We start from the raw sequence: 25,373 nt of genomic DNA, 5'->3' as shown, positions 1-25,373 counted from the left end.
GAACTTTGGCTGTCTATAATAGATGTGGGTTTTTTCTCCTTGTAATAGCATTGTTTTCTTTTTTTTTTTTTTTGTAATTATTAAATCTGACCTGAAAAATCTTTAATGAGCATGTCAAGAATTTACCTATGTTGATAACAGACTCTTGACTTTGCAAATCATGTTTGTTTTCTTCTTTCCTAAGCAAAAATATGAGTGTAATAACTGTTCCTTGAGGAATACAAGATGATTAGCTTGACTAGTGTAAGTTATTGATATAATATTGATATATTTTCTGGCCTTCAAAGACTATGCTATTTTCACTGACCTATGATAGCATTTAAAAAATAAATTTCTTGTATTTTAATTCTTCTCTTTTTCCCTAATGTAGAGGTCACTAGAGACCTCTTTAGTGCTCTGTGTCTTGCCTGACTAACTAAGCAAAATCTACTTTATTCTGACCGGACTGTGTTTCAGTGTGTATGAGGCATAACATGAATAATATGTGATGGTCAAAGGTAGCAGGAGTTAGGTTCCCAGTCATGTAATGAAATGGAGATGTGCAATAATACAATACTGAAGATGCTGCAATCATATTTTTTCCAGTACAATAGCAAGTTTAAGATTTATTGCCCTCTTTTGTGCCACACCATTGATTGCTGCCCTTGGGCCATAAGTTCTTCAAGCCGCAGCTGGACTATATGAAGTGTTCATCTGCAATATCCATTAAGCAATCAGACTTTTTGAACCTATGCCCTTTTTTCACTGCACCTTTCCTGTGCTCTGAGGCAGCTGGATCTGGCCCAGTATTTTCCTCCAAAACGCACTCCCTCAGAGCAGTACTCAACACCACTCAAACATTCATTCCTTTACTATATGGAGGAAGATAAAAATGCCTTAAATACCCTACACATAGTTGTATTTGCAAATGTAAGGACTTTAACTCAAAGCAGGTCTTGAATATCTCCGATAGATTTTCTGTACTCTTAAAATGCAAAATGAAATTGACCGGGAGGAAACAGAAGTAAATGTGTTTTTAGCTTAAAGCTTGCTGTTTGAGTCTCTTGAGAGTCTTTTAAAAGGATATTGTAGTGCAAAAGTTTTGTGTATTGCCAAGAATGTTTTAGTGGTACTCTCAACTGAAAAGTAATTAAAGAGGTGGAAAAGAGGGCTCGTTTTTTCTTTATTTCAGTCACAGATGCATCAAAGCATAGAAGCAGCAAAACATTTTCAGTACCTCCTTGTTAAGAGTTGAAAGCAAAAAACCATGCCATTTACTTTTGGGTACCAATGCAGTTGTTGTAGAATACTTATTAAAAAAAAAATAAAACGGTGCAAACATTGATAATGCATCATTTGCAGCTCATAGTTTTAGTATCAGCTTTGATAAATTTCACTTTATCCACAACTAAATAAAGAGTAAGAATGAGCATTTCCTGCTAGTTGCTTAGCACACACCTGATTTCAAAATGAAGAGAACTTACAAGCCATGATTTGATTTTGAGAGGTTTATAGCAACAATCTTTAATCTGAAAAGAGTTTCAGCTCAGGAGTTTTAGAGCGACTTAAGAAATAATGTCAGCTTCAAGTGCATGGAAACACTGAGGCACATTCCTGTAAGGTGTTTCTCTTATGTTACAATTGAAAAGACAATATTGTGTTTTGCAGCAATATTTGTAAACAATTAGTGAAGGTTTCACAGTAAAATATTTATATGAAATGGACATGGTGGACAGCAGTGGCCAAATACTCTATTGATTTCTACACAGTGCACTGATAACCTACCTGTAGAATCTTAAAGACAGCACAATATTCAAATGTGTTAAAGAATGCATTAAATAAAAGTTAACCAACAACAAAATTAGTAAGACTTATTTGATTGTAAAGGTAATGCTTATTTAAAAGTGTGTCAAAGGAAAACAAAAACTGAGATGGGGTAACAATCACTGGTTTTCCCTGCATAGCATATATGGTGGCATCAAGTGATATATATCAGATCATGTATTTCAGAAAACAAAATCACACCAAAGCTAATTATGTTTCTTGCATAAAAATGTTTTAAGCATGTTCTGGTTTAAAAGACAGGTGTCTGCAAAGGAAGGCGGGAACTTCTCTGGAATGGAAAACATGACCCTCTCCCAGTCCCCGTGGCACCCCACACATTGGCTCTGGACCCTCAAATGGCCGGGAAACAGGGAGAAGGCGAGTAGGCGTGTGGAGTAGAGACAGCGGTGAACAGGAGCCTCGGAGCCTAGCGCACAGGGGGCCGGCAGGAGGCACTCCTGGTCCCGGGTTTTGGCACCACACCGCTGGCCCTGAGCTCCCGAGTGGCAGGGAAGCAGGCAAGCAAACCGCAAACCGGCAGATCCTGGTTGCAGTGCTGAAGGAAAAAAAACCAACAAAAATCCCTACAGGGTAACAGGATCTCAGGTGAAATCCACTCGCTACGCTGTGTGGATGCTGCCCCTATCCCTCACTGGAAGGAAGGACCAGCTCCAGCTCCAGCCCCTGCAGGATCCCGGGCACCCCTTTACCCATCATGGCATCCCCCAAGCCACGGCGGAGAAGGGGGCAAGCAGGAGGCGAGGGGGAAGGCAGTTAGGGCAGTGACAATTCCGGGCACAAAATGACTGTGGGATAACACCATCACCATGAACCAACCCCCACCCCAGCCCCACAAAACAAAGCATGAAAAGCAGTAAGCATTGCTGAAAGGTTCGGATTTTATAAGATGCTGGGCATGGTGTGTTTGGAATAGTGTGTAACAAGAAATTTTATAGACTATGTGTACATAATTCATGGACCTTGTACTAAAAGTGGTCTTAAAGTGTGCCCTCCAATTCAATTTATTAATAAGTACTCTACTGCAGGGTCTTCTAAGATAGTTGACTCCTATATCAACAACTGTGCAAATATTTTATCTCTGTAGAAAGACACGATCAGATTACAGGGAACTATGCATTCATACTTACATAGCTCAGCCTCGAAGTCAAGATCAATTCAATTATGGACAATTTTATACTTGAGCTTAAAAATAACATTTTAGCAAGAAATTGCAAATATCTGACTGCACAGACACAGGCAGAGGTGTCATCTTACATTGGTTTCCAACAATGGCCTGACTAGTAGAAGTATCTCCCAGCTTCTAGTTAGGAACAGCCTGAGCCAGAGGTAGTTTCTATGTGTGTGATAATCTGTAATGGATTTTCCCTCCATGAACTTGCCCCCTGACTCTTGAAGGTACATGAGCTAGGTGGAAAAACCTTCTTCAGACTATACTGGCACCCACATTTGTTACAGCAACTAATAAAAACAATTAATCACTGAATGAAAGCACAAGCCCTAGTGTATCCATCTGCACCAGGCAGGAAGACCCAGCCACCCTCCATGAAGCCAGTACAATGCAGCCAGCTCTATATGCACCAGCTGTGGCTGACATCGGTGCCGACCACATCTGGGGTGCTCATGGGGAAGTCATCGGCTGAACAAAAATCCTGCACTTTTGTGTGAGTTACACTGTATGCAAGGTACAGAACAGCTTTGTACTGAAATATTAAGAACTCCCAGTATTACATATCGTGAAAAACACCAATCACTTGTTTTTTTTTTTAATTTTAAAAGTTTAATAGTAATAAAATGGTTATAAAAATAGTAATACAATTAGAGTAATAATAATTTGGACAATTAATTTGAATTAGGACAATATGAGACAATAGAGACAAAGAGTTACAGATGTCCGGGTAGCTTTTTCTGGGCAGCACGAGCCCGAAAAAGGACCCCAGTTAACAAAGGATTAACCCTTAAGAGCTATAGCCTGTGGCATATTCATACACTCCTTACATGATGCATAAATTCTATTCAAACAAAGGATTCGGTCTGGTTCTCGTCAACTTCTTCCTCCTAATCCTAAAGCGCCTTTGATCTTTACCTAGGCAGGAACAATTCAGTTTCTTCTGATAAGAGAACAATAAATTCCTTTTCTCTGAAAGATTTAAGTGTCTTGTGGCTGCCATCTGGTGTGAGTGCCTCATTCCTTTCTTAAAAATTATCCCACTTACATAGTTCTTATTTAAAGTACAAAAGTTACCTTTTAACTACAAGACTACATTTATATTATTAAAATGTTAATATAGCACTACTAATCAATACATCAAAGTACATATAGTAAATATCTGCGTAGAGCCATATAATATGCACTTTTCACACATATGAATATCGAAAGAGATTTATTGTTGTCCAATTGCCAAAAAATGGCCACAAGAGTATGTCTTTATGTATATGAATATCTATCCTCACTGAAGGAAAACAGCCACTGCAATGCAGCATCCTCAATTTTCTGGGGACTCAAACTGTAACTAGGGGGCTGAAAAAGGATCAGGCCGAGCACCTTATCCCGTGCAGGGCCTGCCTTGCCCTGTGTGCGGCCCAAGGCGAGCCCGTCAGGCCGCGCGGTGCAGCGGCGGCAGACGCGGCCCCTCAGGCGGCCCGAGGCGGCCGTTCCGGGAGCACCGCGGGCCCCGCGCCCGCGCGTCACGTGACGCGGCCGGCTGCGGCCCGCCCCCCCGCCGAACGGAGCAAAGGGTAAGCGGCGGGAGCGGCCGGGAGCCGGGCGGAGCCACGGGAGCCGGGCGGGCTCGGAGAGCCGGGGCGGGGAAGGGGCCGGGGAGCCCGCTGGTGGAGGAGGGAGCGGGGACGGGCGTGAGCAGAGGGGGCTCAGGGTGCGGTGGCGGGGACAGGCAGGCGCCGCGCGGCAGGCCCGGCCGAGAGCTCGCGCCCGCAGCTGGTGCCGCCCCTGCCCCGCCCCTGCCCCCGCCCCCGGCCCCGCCTCCCCGGGGCGGGCCCCGCCGGGCCGGCGGAAGCGCCGCTCGCTGATGGCGGCCGCGGCTGCCTGTCCGCCGCCAGTCGCGTGTGCGATCCCTCCCTTCTTCGCCCCTCAGATTACCGGGAGGGCTATTTCCCCTGGGAAGGGACTGGATTAAACAGAACCGGCCGAGTCAATAGCGAGAGCACCGCTGCTCTGTGCGCCCTCTGCCTGGCAGAGGTGGTGCGGCAGGCGGCCGTGCCCGGCTGCCGGTGGAAAGCGGCGTGGCTTGGGCGGGGGAATGGGCTTGGAATCGACTCCGGGGTTCTGCTGCCGTTCCTTGGCATCATGGCTGCAACTGGGACTTGTGCTGTGCACGACCCTTGGCCCTGGACTAAATGCAGCTCTTACTTAACGTATTTTTCTGCTTTATTAAACTTCTATCACATCTTGTATTTGTCCTATGAGGACTACTGTTAATGGCGGTTCTCCGGTAGCCTGATGGAGTGGCTTTCCTGCTACCCTACAGCCTGGACATCTGAGACAGAATCTTTTGTTGTTGTTGTGTGTCTTGTTTGTTTGTTTGCTTATAATGATATAACTTGTCCTAAAGTGGCTGCTTTTCCACGTCTGGTGCTTGTCCTACAATCTGTTCTTAGTTAAATGCTTCTGTGTATAAAGACTGCAATGCTTGAAGCTGAAGAGATTCAGCCAGTTCCGAGACATGTCTCTCTGGTGTTCCTACTTTTTTAAAGTTGGCAAAAACCTAAGATAGAAAAAGTGCAGCTGAAGAACAAGTAGACTCTAACTTTGTAAAATCTTTTAATTAGCCAGTATTCCATCACAGAAGTTTTACCTTTTTTTTTTTTTTAATTACTGTTCTGGTTCTGTGGAACTGGAATTCATTGAGCACACCAAGATACCAGAATAGGCAAAGCTGCTTTACATATCCCTCTAAATAACTTTCTTGTACCACTACGGTTTTATTTTCTTTTCCTCCCCTAAAAGCAGATGCCACATATACTTGTTCACTAGGAAGAAAATCAAAATTATCAACAAAATATACTAGGAAGACAGAACCTCTTGAGGATTTTCAGGTTAAATGAAATAATTCCTCTAGAAGACTTCAGAATTAGACTTACTTTTTCCAATATGCAGCTTTGTAACTGAATACATATACATTTGTAAAAAAAACTTGACATTTTAACTACTGTATGTGGGAGATTTTCAGGAGTCTTTAATTTACTTTAAAAAATACAGGTTCTTTTATTTAATGTGTATGTTTTTACCAAAATAAATTTTCTCCTGGAACTGTTGATAAATAACTATACATGTGGTATAGTAGTGGGTGATATCCACATCTCTGAAAATAATATTTTAAGCATGCTAGCAATAATTTGAAGATTCAAAGGGTTTCACAGTCACAGTTGTAATTTTGTGGTGAGATCTTTATAAGATGACTAGGGTGCCATAGATTTCATCTGTTTCTGGAAATCCATATCCTTATGCTTGTTAAGCTGTTTTGCTTATTCTTGGGACCTGAGAAACTTACAAGGCAGTTTAAGGTATCAAGAATCCCAGACTCAAAATCAATATGGTGGGGAATGATGGAGTACAGTAGGTCTGCTCTTAACAACTCCCCCAGTGACCTCTAGGGTTCAAGGATAAAGCATGAGTGGTTAAAATAAAGGCAATTATTTTTGAAGGCATAATTTTCTGTATTAGTTTATACATTTAGTTTATTACTATTGCCTAGACAGTAGATGGTAAGTAGTTCGTTCATTGGGTTTTACTGCTGGGTTTCATGGGAATGTTCTGTAGAGGAGTCAGTCCCAATTTCCCTGCTTTGAACAAGGATACACAAAGCTGCTTTTACAGTAGTTGTGGGAGAGGTAGTTATTTTTGTGAAGTATGATGAAAATGGAAAATACCTTTCAAATAGTAAAAGAATTTTCTATTCTTTCTCTTGGCATCATTTTTTCATACCATAATAAATATTATTTTCAGTCATTTTTCTGCCCTCATACTCAGTGTATACTGGCATGCTTTAAAGATTCATAGCTGAGACTCTCATTTCTTCTATTAATTTGTGTATTCATTTGACTTTCTCTTAGGCTAGAAGAACCTTCCCTGTTCCATATGAAACTTCTTAATCCAAAAGCAAAATCTTTTAGAAGAATTTGTTTCTGATGATATTAATGCTTGAAGCTGAGTGCTGTTATTCTTACTTTTAGGCTGTTCATTGAATGTTATCTGAATACTTGAAGTTATATATTTTGGTGTCTTGACATGACATAGATCCCAGTGATGGGATATAGTAATAGTATACTAAAAGAAGAATCAGTTCCACATTAGACTGACTTTTTTCCCCCAGCAATAATTCTATGACTGATTATGTTGATGGTTATTGTTCTATTTGGTTTGTGAACTGAAAGCTCATTATGGTTGATCTGGTTTTGTCTGCTTCTGGGAACTTCTCTGTATGTTACAGCACTGAGAAGATTAGAAAAATGGATTTTTATTATTGTTTTTTTTTACTGTGGTATACTGGAAAAATTCTACATATTTCATAGGGCTGAGAGCTATTACATGGAAATTGTAATTGCTTGAATTCAAGCAAAGGCATAAGAAAATGGTACAAAATGGAGTTGAAACTAACAAAATCTCCTACTTTGTATTTGGAACAAGCAAAACATCTGGGTCTCAGAACAAAAAGACTAATTTAGAGAAAAGAAAAAAGAACAGCAGAGCATATGTGTGCAGTTGCTGAAATTGCAGATTAGTTTATGATTTTCTTCTTCAGTAACAAAACATTTGTTTCCATGACCTGAGATATTTCCAAACTCAAAATCGAGGGGTGTTCTTTCATGTCTGTGTGCTAGGGGAGAGAGAGTAATATGATGAAGGAATAGGATGAGTAAAACCTGTGCAGAATATAAATACATTAATTGAATAGACATGTTACCACGATAGTGGAATAATACCAGGATAGAGTTGGCTTTATTGAAGGATAAATGAGAGCTTCTTCTGGAACTAGATAGGATTTTTATATGAAAACTTAAATGCACTGATCTATATTAATTATTCTAACTGAAAACTTATGGGCTAGTCTATTTTGATTCTTCTGTGGCATTCATCACCATCATGTCCAAGCCTGTACTTGGATAAATATATATGAGTTAAATCAGCCTACTAAAAACTCTGCGTACTTGTACCCTTACAGTAATCACTATAATATAAAAATTACGGAAATGTAAAACTAAAATGGGAAATTAGGCTCAGGCTGCATGGCAGTATTTAGCTCTGGCCTTGTATCATGAAAGATTGTAGAAAAAGAGTGTGTTAAAAAGATCACACAAATTCTTATACTGAACGGTATGCTGTTAATCATGGTGATTAAGCCAGGTATAACCTCATCTTCAAATTAGAACAGTCTTAAAACAAAAGCTTTTTTCCTCAGTTTTATGTATTATAGGACACAATAAAATTGGGCTTATTCATGTGTTATGGACTTTTTTGTTATGAAGGTCTTTATTTTCAAACCATATATCCTGAATTCTATGTGGTGCAATTGATTTATTTAAAAATGCATATTTTGATTGACAGAGAAGTTGGTTGTTTCAATGGATTCTTGAACTATATATCATATAGTTACTAATTCCTGAACAAGATCAAATAGATAATTTCACACTAATGTAGCAGTCTTGATGGGGTACTTGTTTTGCATATAGGTTGTAATTCCCTCCTTCCTGTTCCCTCACTTTTTTTGTAGAAGCACATCAGGGGCCATTCTATTTCCTTTGCGGATGACTGCTAATGCCTTGTTTTTACAGCTATTTTTCCTATCATACTTCTGTGGGTAATTTTTAAGTACCTAGGTTTGCAAATATATTGTAACCTGGGGCTTTCTGAATTACTTGATGATTTTCTGCAGGCTGTGTGATAAACAGTGTCTTCCAATGTGCAGGCAAGTGTAAGAAAAAATAAACATTTTATACATAGAGAGCTATCTAAATAGCATCTCTGCTCCATATGTTGTAGTACCCATGAGGGGCTCATTATAATCCCTGGACCTTTTGTGCACCAAATACTTCAGTCTGGATAATGCTGTGCTCCATCTGCCTTAATCTCTGAGCTGCACAATGTGAAATTCTTAATGCTTTGACCTGCTATATGCTAGCATTTTTGATCTTGGATTTTTCTTGTCCGTGTTTCCAGTTCAAACAAGTTTTCAAGGTTGTTGGTTTGAAGTTTGTCAGTTCTACTGAGTTATTCTGTGAGTTTTTTTTTTTCCCTAAACCAAGTGTAACTTAGAGGTGCTGAAAAGTGTATGCATCTCGAAAGTATTTTATTCTGGTTTTTTTGTATTTGGTTATGTTACTTCCTTTTTTTCCCCCACATCTTTTAAGTGTTGTGATTTGTTGATCTTATTCAAGGTGTCAAATTGGTCAGAGATACAGAAATATGTGTTAGGGAAATTATTTTTTTCAGCAAACAATACTTGGCTTGCCTCACTGACATGCATTTAAACCTGTCATCGTAAACCTGACACTGCACTGTATTTCAGAATTTCACTCCAGAAATGATGATGCTTTTAAAATCTACAGATGTTTTAGAAATCTCTAAGAGCAGAATATTATCTTCAGGAATGATGACTATCTTATGTTTTCTTTATAAAAAAACTCCAACCAGAATTTTTTTCTTTTAAGGGTCGTTTTTGTGTCTACCCTTTACTGCCCTAAATTCTCTCTTGTGGGTGCAGTAAATGCTTATCATTACTTTTTCCCTTTCTTTTCTCCTACGACCATCAAAGTTTAAGAAAGAACAACACTGAACATTTTAATCCAGCAGTATTATCAGGTGAATTTATCCATTCACATGTCCAGTTACTGGTCGAAGGTAATGCTGCAAATTGCCTTTCTGCTGTCCTTCCCCTGTAGCAGTGCAAGACAACTTGAAGCTCCTTGTATGGAAAGAGTGAGGGGAAACTTCCCATTTACTGGCAGTTGGGTGGTGAACTATTTTGTCAACAGTTGCATGGGAACTCTGCATGTGAATTTACTCGTTTGTGCTTTTTAGAGGGGAAAGTTTATGAAGCAGACCTGGCAAAAATGTGGGCACTGTTAAGTCAGATACTGATGTGTAGTAACTTAGCTATGTGTTGAAAATGTTTTGTTGTATGAAAGGACTTAAGGTTACAGATGGATTGTTTTTAAATTGTTCTTCTCAAACTGTTTGAAATGTGTGTGCAAGTGTTTGATGTCTTTTGGGAAGAAAGGCTTCTGCTGAGTGGCTCAGTTTGTGCTATGGGGAAAAACTGTCCTTTGCTGTGGGAGATGGGGAACCAGGAAAAGTTCAGAATGTAGCTCATCATTATGAATGAAGGACTCATCATTTTGGTGTACAGGGAAGATGAAACCAGTGGTTTGATCTCTTACCAAGAGGAGAGGGGAGGAGAGGAAAAAATTCGGGACAAGTAGAGAAGTCCTTGAGCACATAAGTTGTTGGTTTTGGTGGCTTTGCAAATTGATTGCTTGTAGGGGTGCTGCTGGTGCTTTCCCCCTCAATTTTTTATATTGTGCCATGTAATGCTACATGTGTTCAAACCCAGAAAAGTAAGACTTTAATTCCCAGTGTTGTCCACAGCTGCTTTAATACTGCTGGTGTTGCCTTGTCCAAGTGGTGTAGTGAGAAAGAAGCATTTTGTCTTAGCAGTTTTAACCTGACTGCTAGATTCTCCGTCACTATTAATTAGCTTGTAGTTCTAGGAAGCATATGGTTGGTCTCCTGTGGATTGTCTGACCAATTACTTCTCTTCAGATTCTGGATTTTTCTGTAGATACTAGCATGGGGCTTCTGTAGGAAGTTTATGACAATATCTGTCCATGGATTCAGTAGACAGGGTAGGATGAATATTCATGTTTCATTATTAATGAAAAAGATGTTTGAGGAATTTTAAGAGAAGTAAAGTTGTTTGATTTCTGAGTTTTTAAAAACTATTCTTAAATCAGCCATATTGTGATACATGCGTCAGACAATGTTTTCCTGCTCAAGTTACTCTGGAGAACATGGTGAATATATTTGTGTGTAAAGTCTTGAAATGGGGTTTTGTGGCTGGCATTGCTATTAGAGTGGAGGAGGTCTGAGATGCCAGACCTCATAGCAGAGAAGTAGAGTTCCAGCCACAAAACTCGAGATGCAAAGTTCAAAGTAAATAGGTTGAGAGAAGAGTATTAAGGTGTAGGCAATAATGTAGTCAAAAGGTGGACAAAACCCTGATTTTTAGAGATTTTATTTTTAGGTGGCATATTTTCCAAAGGTAAAGCTTTACTGGTTGAGGCAATAGTTTCTTTTGGTGGATTGAGTCTAATAACCAGTTCTTAAATTATAAGCTGAGAGTAAATCCTTATAGCTTTTGTCTTGAAATGTTGAGGGTTTTGTTCTGTTTCATAACCTATTTCAAATTATTTGTAAAAGTGATTGGTGCAAATTGAAAATGTTTTCATGAAATGTTCAGAAAGAAAATGCCTGAATTATAAGCAGTGTGAAAATTTAAACTTTGAGCAAGTCACAGATGATGAAATATTTCCACTTAAAAAAAAAAATTAAAACCTTTTGAAGGTGAATGTCAGAAGTAATAGTCTCAGAAGACAGATCCTACCTGTCATTGCAAAGCTGTTAATATCTATAAAGAATTCTAGTGACAAATATGCAGATGGCTTACTTTGTAGAACTGAATTTTCTCTTCTAAGTTTTATGGTTCTTTGGAATGAAGAAGCTCTATCTGTGACAGAAATACTACCTTCAGTACTATTTCATCTGCGTGATATCAGTTTATAGTCTGCATACAAATAGTTAATCACTTCCATGTTTCTGAAAATGCAACAAAGAAAAAAGGATTATATTGTGAAATTTTAAGTACTTTGTAAGAGGATTAAATGAAACTGCATATATTTACACTTTTTATTATTTTAATTGAAAAATAACTCTATATTCTTGGATGTAAACACAAGCTGATCTAACAAGGATTCATTAGGTGGAAGCAGCAGTTTAAAAGGGAGTTGCCAATAGGTGAAAGATGGCATTTCTTATACTAAAACTGCAGTTATGTAAATTAGGCTTGGGTCTATGCAGCAGTACCTGGATATTCAGCTTGCTTTTCAGAGGTATGACTAATACAAACAAACAGCTGGTGTTTCAGTGCACTTTGTAGGTATTTTCCAAGCATGTTCAGGGCTAAATAAAAGAGATGAGAGATAATATAATACATGGAGTTGGAGTGGAATCATCCCATGTGTCATTACGTAGCTGCCTAGTCTGCCAGCATACTTTTAACTTTGTGACGGAGTGGTGAACAAGCAGTCATCATGTTATGGTGTGTCCCTATGATATAAGTGACAATTTGAATTGATTTTATGTTTGCAGTACCACCGGTGTGCAAATGATGCATTTATGCATTTTCATTTGTGAAAATATTTAATAAAGAAAAGGTGATGTGTTGCAAATAGCTTTCCTTTGCTTAACACAATCCGCCTTTGGGGGTGAAAAATGAATAAATACCAGTGTGTGGAGAGAAAATTATTTGCAATGCTTTTTTCTTCCAAAATGCATTATTCAATTATGTCTGCTTGCATCACTTTGGTTCTTGCTTACCTGCCACCTTGAATAATTTTTATCAAGTACTTCTGCTAGCACAAGATCGCAAGAAATGTTCAAATTAGCTGAAGGGTAAATGTGAAGTATCAAGCTCTATTCTGTAGAATAGACATTTAAAATCTGATTAAGATTTCTGTTTTGTTGGTTTGGGGTTTTTTCCATTCTCATGTGCACATTCTTTTTTTTCACTCTGAATATTGTGAACCTCTAACAGATAATAAATTTATTCTTAATTATTCTGTGTTAAATTGCAACATGTTGATGTTACTTCAAATTTTTTCTATAACGACTTTTTTCTTTCCTTCATGTTTTTCAGACTATGGCACAGGCTCAGGGTTTGGGGAGGAGATACATTAAAGCCTTTTTTAAAGGTTTCTTTGTTGCTGTTCCTGTAACTGTGACTTTTCTGGATAGAGTTGCCTGTGTCGCAAGGGTGGAAGGAGCATCAATGCAGGTATTGCTGGAAATATCTTTTGTCTTTCAGGAAATTAAAAGGTTGCTCTCCACTGATAATAGCAAGGTGAAAAAAATCTTCTTCTCAATTGTTATTAAATGACGTTCTGGTATGGAATAGTTTAATTTCTACTTTGTTAAATATTTTATGATGTGAAAGAAAAGATTTTGAGAGCAAAACTTCCCAAAATTCTGTGTCAGTAAAAAGAAAATATATGGAGAAATTGTGATAGATTGTTTTGATACCTTCCTAGACATTTAGAAATATTTGGAGCAATATATTTTGTTGCTTGGGATTGAATTGATGACTCATAAGGAGGCTTTATTAATTTTTAGTAGCGACATTATAGTAACTGTATAGTAAAACTGTTTCTTGCTATACTTGTTCTTACTACTGAACACATATGGCACAATTGCAGGGAAGAATACTGAAAGTGGCATGAATCTACTCTCATTGCTTCTGTTTATCAGGAAATAGTCATTAGTTCACTGTTTTTACTTTGGTTATATTGCATGCTTATACAGCATAAGAAAGTAAATATAAATAGAATGTGTAACATTTAGGTGATAAATAAATACTCATGAATACTATTTTTTTTCACCATTTATTTGGTCTTGAAAAAGCTATATTTTAATGTAGATAGAAAATTTCCATGTTGTTACTTTGCATTTTAAATCACATGCACTGCACTTTGGTATGCATCGCCACTGATAACAATGATGTATTTTGTTCCAATATTGCAACATTTCAATAAGTAGAGAGTAAGGATTTAATTTTTGGATGGCAAGCTGTCTTTTCTGATTGTCTTAATAAGCTCAGAACCTTGAAGAGAGATTTCACAGCAATCAAGACCAGCTGTTGGCATTTGAATTATGCAGAATTTACGCATGGGCTGGAAAACTTAGGCTTGATCCTGCACTTGGCTGATTTATGTTTAATGTTCTAAAAAGCACGTGGTGGGGAGGAGGGAATGGCAAGGTGGCATTGTGTCTTTTGTGGCAGTCTGTAATCTGATGTTTAAACTCTGTCCAGAAACCTCAACAGGCAGCTCTCATATCAAGAACAGGAATGAAAATAAAATCATGTTACTCCAGTAATTCTACAGTCCAAGGCCAAAAGCTAGGTGTAGTGTAAGTTATTATTGCCTTTTTCACAGATGTTTTTCTGAATGTCATTGATGACCAGTGAAAATGAGGACAATCTGAGGGCTTGAAGTTGCAGAGCCAGACCTTTGCACTAAAAAAGAGAGGAAGGGGAAACTGTGAAAAAAACCTGTTTTGTTATCTTTTTGCTATCTTCAGACAGGAGGACTTCAAACGTATAGCACAGCATCTGGAGAAGTACAAAATTAGCCAGATGACTACGACTTCTCTGTTTTCCATCTTCCCATTTTTTGCCTCTGTTGCAGGTGTAGAGGCACATGGAATATTTTAAGATGCAGATTCATGTTGGATTTTCTGGTTTTGGCTTTCTGCCTTTGTTTGTTTCTGTTTTTGGGGGTTTTTTTGCTATTAGTGGGTGTGACCTGAGCATTTAAATGTTTAAATGGTTTTTTTAGCACACCACATTGCCATTTATTGTTTGATCTTTTTCTGCCTCTGATGCAGTGTTCTGTTTGACATCTATTATTGTGCAATAGTTTTGCTTCAGTAGCTGGAAAGAAATTTCTTAGATTTCCCTCTCCACAAGTCTGTTGTGCTTCTGGTTAGTACCTCAGTTTTATGTTTTCTTTGAAGTCAGTCCCAAGTGTTTGAGAGTGCTCTGGTATTGTTTTGGAGTGTTGCTTTGCTACTCACTTGAAGAGCAAATAGTTGACTGTGGTTTATCCATGGAAGATTTGAAGAACACTACAGTAATTTTCTTAGATTTATTCAACCTGACAAAGGGAAAGCAATATATATTCACTGGATTATTAAAATTGAAGCTTTTCACTTGCTGTATCTGTTAACTAAACAGTCCCTCTGTTGACTGAATGGATAGCTTGAAAGCTGACATTTATAATTTTACTGACACTTCAGTGTCTGTAAAACTCTCTGGTTGTATTCTGAAACAGAACTGAAATAGAGGTTTGTTTTAAACTTCTATGGATATGGCCATTTTTCAGATTGAAAAAAAATTCCTAGTGCTTTTAATAAGATACTAATTTCCTTGCCAAGATTTATTAGACATCTAAGCAAGTCTGACAGGGACACAATTATAAGGAATATATCTCTCTCTTTAAGAGTAGCTTGAGGGAGTACTGGTCTTGTTGCAATTCTGTGTTCTTTGGAGAGTGATCTATGTCCAACATATCTTAAAGCCATATGTATGAGAAAGACTGAGGTTCAGTCAGTTTGAAGTCAGATTGTATCCTTCAATCACATGCTTCCAGTGATACCTTATTTTCTCAATTTGATACCATGGTAAGATTCTCAAGAATCTCTTTGTAATAGACCTCTAAAATGTCTAGCTTGCTTTGTATACTCATGATTCTGGCTCCTGATGAGCCTGAAATTAAAAGTTTTGACAAGAAGCAAGAAATTAATTTCTCTGTGTCATGCTTGTTCTCCTACTCTTGTTCTCTGCTGTGTGCTTTCTCTCCCCTACACTTTCTCCTTTTGTTCAGTACTATGAAGCAGCCTTACTGCTGCTTCATAGTACTGAATATGGGAACACTTTTTGACACCCTGGCAAGCATATGAATAAAGCTTCTAATGAAAATTAAAATTTTCTGACCCAACCAATTAAGAAAGACTTCATGCATTCCATTGTCTCCAGCTGATTTTGTATTTTTCAGTGCTTTCAGCCACCTGTCATAATTTCACTTGTGCTGACTTCAGTGTATATATGTATTAACTCTAACCTATAGGGAATAAGTGTGAGCTATTGCAGTTTATAATTTTAACAGTTTTAATAGTTTCATTACCTTCTCTTTCATTTCCAAATTTACTGGGTTTTTAAATCATCACATGAGGTAGTTTTGTTGCTCAGGATTTTACATTGATACGCTCATCTAGCATTCTATTAATAGTGTGTTTCTAGTGAGTTTGTAATCTGTTTACAATATTAAATGTAAGTGAAAAAAATAACTGGTAGTAAGATTTCTTAATTGACTGTTGTGAATTTTTTTGGTGTGACTTCTTGTAGTGTCTTTAAAATGTTTGTTGTCATCTGGCCACCTTGATATTGATTTATGTTATTTTTTTATTGAGTTTCATTGCTTGTCCAGTATGACAGACTCTTCATACATAAAGATGTGGAAAAGGAACCCCTCATGGATGTATAAATTTGTAAATTCACTAAATCAAATGGACTGTTTTAAAGTGGGATAGAAAATGACAGCGTATGTGCAGCTTTATATGCAAGTTCTATTGCAGACAGTTCAACACCAAGGATTATAGGAAGTGGCCTGGGCAGCGATCTCTGATGAAGCACTCATGTTTCTGCAGCAAACACTATTGAATGTTCTATTCCATTATGCATAATAGCAGTTGTAATTATTCTGTGGCAGTTTCTCCTAACTTTATTATTAGGATTACTGTACTTAAGCCTGTAAGCTCATGTGAATATTCTTTGTGTTCCCCAAGCTACAAGCAAATAAGTTGTGACCTTCACTAGCAGCATAACAACTATCAAGTTAATCATTATTTATAGCAAAAGGGCATGTTTTTACCCTCCTACTTATGGAACCTCATGTCCTATGAGGCTTTGTCATATGGCTGGGGATCTCAATTTGCATGCTTTTAGCATTAGATTAGTTAGTAATTGGAAGGAGTAATGTTTTGTGGCTTCTGCACCACGGTTTAAATTAAGACCTGTGTGCCTTATTTGTAGCAGGCTTTTATGCCAAAAACTTGAGCAAAGAAGTTATAATGCTTCAGACTAGAAGGAAGAAACCTCTGTGTCATTTTGTTTCTTATGAAAAGTCCTTGTGACCCTATTTGTTGACTCCTTTTGCAGAAGCTGTATTTTGATTTTCCTAGACCTGAAACCTTACTAGTAGTTAAAATATCATGAGGAATAAGTTGTATTGTTTCTATACTTGTTTGTTGTGGAATCTCAGTTAGTTACAATAGAGAAGAATATAGAATAGAGAAGTTATTTACAATAGAGAGGCTTGCTGAAGGATTTATCCTTTTATTTTTTAAATAGACAGTAGTGATGATGTAAATGAATAGTTGTCTCCTAGTTTTCCTTCACTTTCTTCTAATAAAGTACTATTATTGTCTGCACGTTTGTCAGGTTTTTGTGAGAGAGAAGAAAAAAGCCTATACTGTCGTATTTTTCTCAAAAACCATTCTAATGTATGAGTTGAATATCCACTCTGTATATCAAAATGAGGTCAGGTATTGTTAAAAATGCATTTAGAGTGCTTTAAGTTAAAAAAAACTTATGCAATATCCAAATGTATTTGAATTCTAAGGTATTCCCTTTGTTTAAATGCATAAAAAATAGGAGTCAACTCGGATAGTGCAACTAGGGCAATACTGTACCTACCTGGTGTATTTCTCTGTAAGATGTAGTTGATGTAAGTTTATGTGATACAAAAAGTGTGTGAGCACTTATTTAGAGATATTCTAAATATCAGCTGTGAGATACATTATCTTTTGGAACAATAGTTTTAAGGTTTCTATTAAAGGTTTCATCCTCCTCTTTTGGCCTTTTAAGGCAGATACCTTGGAGTACTAAGGAGTTTACTTTGTGAGAATATGTCATATGTATGATTCCTGCTTTGTAAGATTGGCCTCTGCCTTATACTTAGTAATGTTGAAAGATTCTGGCCCCTATGTACCTGCATTTGGCAAAGTGAGTATGACTGAATTGTTTGTGAGTTTGTATGTAAGTCGCTTGTATGTAAATATTTGATCCTTTGGTGGAAAATGCTGTAAAGGTGATAAGTAATTCTGGTACTCTTGATAAAAAACTACTAATAAAATAACTGCTAATTAGCTCCTGGTTTTCATTTATCTGGTTCTCGAAGTGCATTGAGTCTAGTAAATAAAACAGCAATGAGTATTAATATGTTTATAGCTTAGACTCAGACCATATCTCTATGGATATTAAAGTGATCTGCTTTGATCCCCTGATTTACTTCACTGGAAATTTGCCTGTAGCCCAAAATGTAACTAGCCTCATTTGCTCTTTAACTAAACATATGATGTCATATCCCTCCCCCTCTCCTATGCTTATTCTTTTGACCTAGCTTATTGCTTACTGTTCATGTGAATTACACCTACTTAGGATCCTACCACATGACTTCCTCTTGCACCCTGAAAAACTAATTTTTCACAAATCCCATTTGAAGCATGTCTTTGTGAACCAATCTATTTAGCAATGATGAATGAAGAAACTGTAATAAAGAGACATTGCTTTTGAAGTTAAAAATAAATACTAAATAACCATTTTATTTGAGAGCAGTTTACTGAATAATGATGGAATGAAATTTGACACTGTGTTATTACTAGGGTTGAGAAGAGTTAATTTCAGTCCTCCTGTTGGTTTACTCATCAAAGGTACCATCAGTTTGGAGAGGGGAATGTTAGCAGTAAAAGTCCAGTGGTTTATGTGGTGCTTCAAGTTAAAGTGTAAGTGCCTTTTCTACAACAACAGCAACAATAACAAAATTTTTAGCTGATATTTCAATTACCATACAAAGGAGGAGTAGCTTAGTTTCAACACTATGTGCTTTATTGCATATATCGCCTAACTCTAATTAGTGATTATCTCTTGCCCAACTTGGGAGATACTGTAATTTTGTTTGAAGACCCTGAAAAAGCTTTCTGAGAAATAATTACTAGAAAACTTCAGTCTGGAATACTCTTAAATAATTTCTGTCAAGTAAAAGGAGTCTTTGTTTTAAAGTAAGCCTTGGAAAAATAAAGACAGTATTGTGATGGGCTTCTTCCTCTGCCCTTTACCAAGAGTTAACTCAGAGGCAGCATTGATCAGGTACCCTGGTTTTGTATCATATCACACAAAATAATTTTGGAGGATTTGATGTGCCTCCTAATTATGCATTAATTACTTGGTTATTTTGATTCATGCCCTTTAGTGTCCTGTTATGGAAGGCCCACATTTGTTGCCAGTGTCTGTGTGTGCTGTAGGTATAGGGCTTGTTTTTCCCCTTTGCAAAGGATGCTGAGATTAGTATTGCTACAAGTCTATATTTCATTTTTAGTGCATTATGCTTTTATAAATAGTAAGATGCCTGTAAAAAGCTTGGTTTTTTTTTTTCTTTTTTTTTTTCCTGGGAATTAGTGTACTTGGTTCTCCTTTGATTTAAATATTAAATGATAAGGAGTAGCAACAATCCCTTCTTTTCATCAGGTTTGCCATAAGTATGTAGGGGGATAGAATATAAGAAAATAAAGGTAGTATAGAAAGTAATCTTACCTCTAAGGAGTTGCAGCTGAGCTAATTATTAAAGATTAGGAGCAGGCCTGACCTTAACAGGCCACAGCTGTAGCTGATAAGAAGAAGAGTGCTATAAAAGGGTGGATTGGTTGGTGGAGGGGGAACTGGAGTCAGTTGGCTGCTCTAAGAAGAAGGGTTAGTGCTTAGAGGAGCTGCCTATGTGAATCATCAAGGAGGTATGAAACTATTGCAATATGGAGCCTTTGCAATATAATGACAACATGAGTATGTATCCTATGTAATCTGATTTGCATGCAGTAGTTGTCATAAATTAATGATTTTTAACATGTCATTTAATAAAGAAGTTTATTTCAAATGTATTTCCTGTAATGTAACAGATTCTTGGCCTCTTACAGTAAGTGGGTATGGTTTTTACCAATTTTAATGGGTTTCCCCTGTTGATGGAAAGATAACTGGGGGAAGAATGAAAAAGAAAGTGTCGATCTAAATGTAGATCTGTTTTTCTCCCCTTCTCTTAGCCTTCTTTGAATCCTGGGGGAAGACAAGCATCTGATGTAGTACTCTTGAACCACTGGAGCATTAGAAATTATGATGTACAACGTGGGGACATTGTGTCACTGGTGTAAGTAATTTTGCATACATTTCAATACATGCTTATGTAGATGTTGAATTTTCAGTGTTTTGTCTACAATAATGTAGGTATATATGTGAGCAAGGAACCTAACATTTTAAATAATGCATTATTGTTACTTCTGTTGTCTGTTTTCAAAACTCAGATGTTCAAAGAATGCATTATCTGGTTTTTACTTGAAAGGAATGCAGTGCAAGGTATCATGTGATACAGTGTGTATGTGTACTAAAACTGCCAAGAACAAAGAGTTGTGAGATGGAAAATAGATAAAACATCATGTGGCCTAAAGGAGTGTAGTTTTGGGTTGCTTGGCCATGTACTTATGAGAAAAAAATTTCCTTATTGACTAGTACTGTATATTTTTCTTCCTGGTGAAGTATATCTACTGAATAAAATTTTAGCTAAGACTTCAAGGATTCAACTACCTCCATAAGGACAAATGGAGCAAAATATAGAATTCTACATTTAAAATTGGGAGGCCTATGTATCAAGCCAAAAGGTGGCAGTGTTTCGCTGTTCAAAATACTCAAGATTAACAGAGGACAGAAACTTCATTTCAGCCTTAATATAATATAGAAATGGAATGTCAAAGTGCACATAACTGACACAGGGATATAATACATACTCATATGCTTGGAGAGTTTAAGCTTAAGGTTTTAATTTTGTAAGTGAAATGCACAATATGTAAATTGTAACAAAAATGTCTTTGGAAGCCATATCTAACTGCCTTTTTGTCATGTATCTTTTCTAATTGTCTCATTTTTTGCTTTCCTCTTCACTGTACTGGTAATTTGTAAGACAGTTCTCTTCTTGCGCTAGACACTTAAAATTTGCGCTGTGACCTGTCTCATTTTCTGTCATGTAAAATTTTCTGTAAATAGTCTAGCTACAAATATGAATTTATTCATATTTGCTAGAGATAATATTGCAAAAGGGCTTCAATTTCAGGTCACTTAATGGATGCTGTAAAATGTGATTCTGCCTTTGTGTGCATCCCTCTGCCCAAGTCATGCTCTGGTGATTGTTTAAAAGAGTCAGCATAACTGGTTAGTAATTAATAGAGTGAACAGAAAATGAGCACGTTGTCCGATCAGAAAACAATATTAATAGTTTCATTCTTATTATACTTCTTGAATGTTTGTGATGCTGTCTGCTTTGATTATTTTCACTTTGCTGTATGTTTGAGCGGGATAATGAGTATTTTAGATGCTGTGGAGATTTTGGTATGTTTGGAAACTTTTCCCTTGCTGGAGTTTATGTATACCCACATAGAAGAAGTTGTATTTATGCACTGTATGGAAGCTTTTCTTAGTCTTTGGGAAGTCCACTGGATAATCAGATCAGAGTATTCCCAAAGCACTTTAAGATCAGTACAAAGGAAGTTAAACAATGTAAAAATAATTTCTTGGATAGTTTTAGTACAAAATGTCATTCAATGTTTACATTTTCAGTAACAACTTTGAAGTACCTCACGATACGGGTTTGTTAGAAGCAGTTTTGGCCTGCTTCCTTATTGTTTTGTTAAGTTTTTCATTGTGTGGTAAAGTTTTGCAGGATATAGTATCTGATGTGATTTTTGTACTTGTCAGTTTTTGAAAATTTTGCTATACAATGCTTCTATTGTGTAAATGGGTTAGTACATTTACCTTTTTCACTTTGGTTGTTTACTTATGATTTCTATAAGTCACATGTATGCATGAATTTTACTTGCTGGTCCTCAGATCCTGATTTAGGTAAGGCATGAACAGGGAAGCTGGATGTCCCATCGGGTGCTCCTTTACTGATCTTCTCAGAAATTCATTTGAGAAAGTATTGTTGTGCCTGAGATAGGCAAATGGATATGTAAACCTTTGTTTTGTATCCTTGTTGGCTGCTTTACATTTGTCCACTGTCTCTTCTTTGCCAAATTGTAGTAGAAGATATTTTAGAGGTTCTGGAAGGGTGGTCATTTGTAGAACAAGATCTGAGGTAAAATATTCCTTCATGGCAGCATGACCAGAGCCATTCAAACTCATCTCTTTGCTCCAAGTTTTGGCTGTTGACCTTCTACTTATGATGGACTTTGATAGCTGGGATCTCAACAATCCCTTTAGGAAATTATGGTAGAAACAGCAGCCATCCAGAATGACATGGTATCTCTGATGGTATGAAGAGAGCAAAGAGGTGAGTTGGTCTTGGTGGTCCTGGATGCCCCAGAAGAGAAACAGTGCACCTGTGGTCATGATTCTCATACTGCTTGCAGATCTGAAAGTTTCGCTGCTATTGTCTGATCTAGCTCTTGATAAACATGTATGTGTGTATATATATACATATATATATATATATATTTATTTTCTGACTTTGATTACAAATGAACACCCAAATACTCAAGTACTTGGTGGTGTTTATACCTAGTAAAAGTACTGAATGAAGACTGCATGTCTCTCTGTCATCTCAGTCTCTCTATCTGATGTAGGTGAACCACTTATCTCAGTCATATCTGTCAAATTAGCCACTGTATGCACACATGTGCATTTACCTTGTTTTAGACAAGATATTTAAAACAGCATTAGTCTTTAAAATATTAAATTAAAGTCAGGTAAAACCAATGGAGATAATAAGTTGGTCACAAAAAAATTTCTTTAATTTTTTTAATTTTAGTGTTTTACAGATAGTTATATCTTAACTCAGCCTTTAGAACATTTTTTCCCTTTAGTTTGAACTCATTTTTATTGATAGCAGAATTAGGAGACCTCAATGTTACATGCTGTAGCTTTTGAACTCACAATTTTAAGTTGATTCAGAACTGAGTAGATGTTATCATCCTTAACTTCATCACTTGTTCAATGCCTGATTTAGATACTGCTGTATTACTGGGACTTGCTACATAGAAAATCAAAACAGGAATAACTTTCAAATAAATGAAGTAATTTCAGTTATTCTGTGTTCCAGAAAACTACCTTTCCCTCACTTAACTGGATTTAAAAAAAATTTAAAAATGTGCTATACTTTTAGTTTGAAAAATGCATTTATTTGTCTTCAAAGAGGAAAAATAGTCATGTAGCACATGAAGTCATCTTTCAAAGATGAATGCTTGTTTTTGCCAGGCAGACCTTGATTTTTCAGTCAGTTTTGTGTTGAAACAAACATCTACTTTGTAAGAGTTTAGTTGAAGTAGATCTCAACAGTTGTGTAGAACTTTATTAGATATTGTGGAATGAGTTATAAGATATGTAGTGTTCTCTCAGCTGGTTTCACTCTGTAAAGTTTGAGTGCCAGCAGCATTGTAGCTGGAGCTGTGTGTGTCACAGTGGGGGCTGTACAGCTCATGCAGCTCCCTGGGAATACATGCTGCAGCTGCACTTCCCAGCACTTCTAGAGATAGTGCTCTTCTACTGCAGATTAAGGGATATTTTTGCCAAATTTACCTGTATGTAATTTGTTTTTTACTGTGTGCAAATACAGGCATTGCTGTCAAAAGGTGTTGCCAAGGAGTGATTTCTAGGTCTAGAATTCATTTTGGTTGCCTTTATGGAAACCCTCCCATCCTGATTGTACACTCATACTGTCTTTTTATTCCAAAATTCCTGTCTTAAAGTAGGAAAAAGTTGGTGCTTAAATTTTCAAATGATGAAATGTTAAAGTTGTAAATATTCACAGACACTAAGTTTAACCTTGAGGTCAAAAATTAGATGTTAATTTAAAGGTTGTGCTATGTCTGTAATAGAGAGAACACCTTCTGCAATGTTTGACTGAGAGCAGGAACTTACTTGCTGAATAGCCAGGTGTCCTTCCATTGCTAATTTAGAGTGTGTTCTTATGTGTCAAATAAAAATAGCTATGCTAAATTAATCTGAGGGAGAAGAAAAGGGAACCATGCTGTCTGTTCTGTACATCCTGAATGGTAACATGCTTTTAAAATTATGAACTATAATAGCTAAATGGGCAGTATGTTTAAAAACATGTTTTTAAAGGTCAGCTATAAAAATAAGGAAAGAAGTGTTGTATATTTTGTCAAATTCTTTTGAGTTCTCATACAGGAGCATAATTGCTTTAAATACAAACCCAACTTTCTACATAGAAAATTCCTTGACATTAAAAAAAAAATGCCAAATCATACTTCTTGTCTCCTGTCCTTCTTATCCTTATGAGGGATATTAAGTGGATTCTGTCGCTTCTTTGTCTGAGTTTAAGGTCATACTTGGACCTTTCCATAAACTCCTTTATTTTGGGTAAACTGCTAAGCATTTATGTGAGCTTGATCTTTGAAAAATCCAGTGCAGATAATCATTCTGGTGGAAGAATCAAAGTACTGTATTTAAGGTTGTTTCTGCCACTGTGTCCCTCACTGGCATCTCTTCAGAAATGAGAAATGGAAAAGGTAATTGCAGTGATGATTTTATGTGATAGTTCAACAAGTTTCAACCTATACACGCAAATCTGAATAATGCAATTTTTGAAGGAATATAATCTTGTTTAGTTGTTGAAAACAAAGGAGTTCTCAAATGGTGCAAACTGAATATGTGCTGTTAATAGAAGATCACTAATTGGAATTTCATTATTGAGACTAGCTTAGTAAAATAAATATAAGCAAGAAGGTACTTACTGAAGGAACTGCCTTGAATTTGAATTAGTTGTAATTATGAAAAGATTTTCTACTAAATTCTGATAGATATAATGTGAACAGATATCTAATGGTTCTTGCATTATGTTTAAGAAAGCTTCTTTCTGACTAAAATACTGGACAAACTTTTATAAATTCTTCTTCTTGGCCTTCTTAAGTCTTCCAATTTCTGTTCTATTTTTGTTTGTACTTAGGTTTCTGTACTAAGTCATCTGTCTTCTGGCAGGTAGGACACTGCAAAGGAGGTTGTGCTGACACAGAAGCTAAATAATCACTTTAGTTTCTGTGCCTCAGTGACTTCAGAAAATCTTTTCCTATTCTGTTCTTTTAGCTGAGAAAAATCCAAACAAAACCTCTCATGTCTTTTCTTGATAAAAATCAAATATGTAGTTTTACTTTTATTATCTGTGTTACGATCTCTTCTTAGTGTGGGTGTCATACTGTATATGTGTGTTAATGCTGTTGGTGGAAGAAAGCCTTGTGTCTTCTATTTGTAAAGTAAAATCCTTTTTCTAAGCAAACTTTTCAGATACTGTACATGATCCCTTGGTTGTATTATGAAGTGCTCAGGAGGGGTTTAATAGGCAGTGCTTGCGTTACTGTGGAAAATGAGCAGTTGTGGAGGAAAGAAGCTGTTGCAGTTAAAGTTAAGGTTGTTACCCTTAGAGCCTATGGATATGACTAGGAAGTTGACAAGACTTGATTGCAAGAATCACTGCTGGAAAGAGCCTGGCTAGACTCTTTAGGCCAAAAAGTCACATAAATGAATTACGTTATAGCTTACAGTGATTAAATTGAAAGTTGGAGATTCAAAAAGAACAATATTTATTTTTAAAAAGGGGAAGTCAGATGGCCTTTGCTGTTTGTGAAAGAGGTGTCGATTGATTGAGAAGAC

General features: G+C 36.9%; 1 protein-coding gene across 1 annotated transcript in view; it reads left to right on the top strand.

Annotated features, from left to right (window-relative positions):
• Positions 1–4,521: 4,521 nt before the first annotated feature.
• Positions 4,522–25,373, top strand: part of IMMP2L (inner mitochondrial membrane peptidase subunit 2) — a 403,527-nt gene continuing 382,675 nt past the window's right edge. The window contains exons 1-3 of the mRNA XM_066550494.1: positions 4,522–4,560; positions 12,753–12,890; positions 19,763–19,866. Coding sequence (XP_066406591.1) covers positions 12,756–12,890; positions 19,763–19,866 — 239 coding nt within the window. The 5' untranslated portion in view covers positions 4,522–4,560; positions 12,753–12,755. The remainder of the gene's footprint in view (positions 4,561–12,752; positions 12,891–19,762; positions 19,867–25,373) is intronic.

Source organism: Molothrus aeneus, chromosome 5, assembly GCF_037042795.1.
Source record: "Molothrus aeneus isolate 106 chromosome 5, BPBGC_Maene_1.0, whole genome shotgun sequence".
Taxonomy (NCBI): domain Eukaryota; kingdom Metazoa; phylum Chordata; class Aves; order Passeriformes; family Icteridae; genus Molothrus; species Molothrus aeneus.
This window is presented reverse-complemented; position numbering and strand designations above follow the sequence as displayed.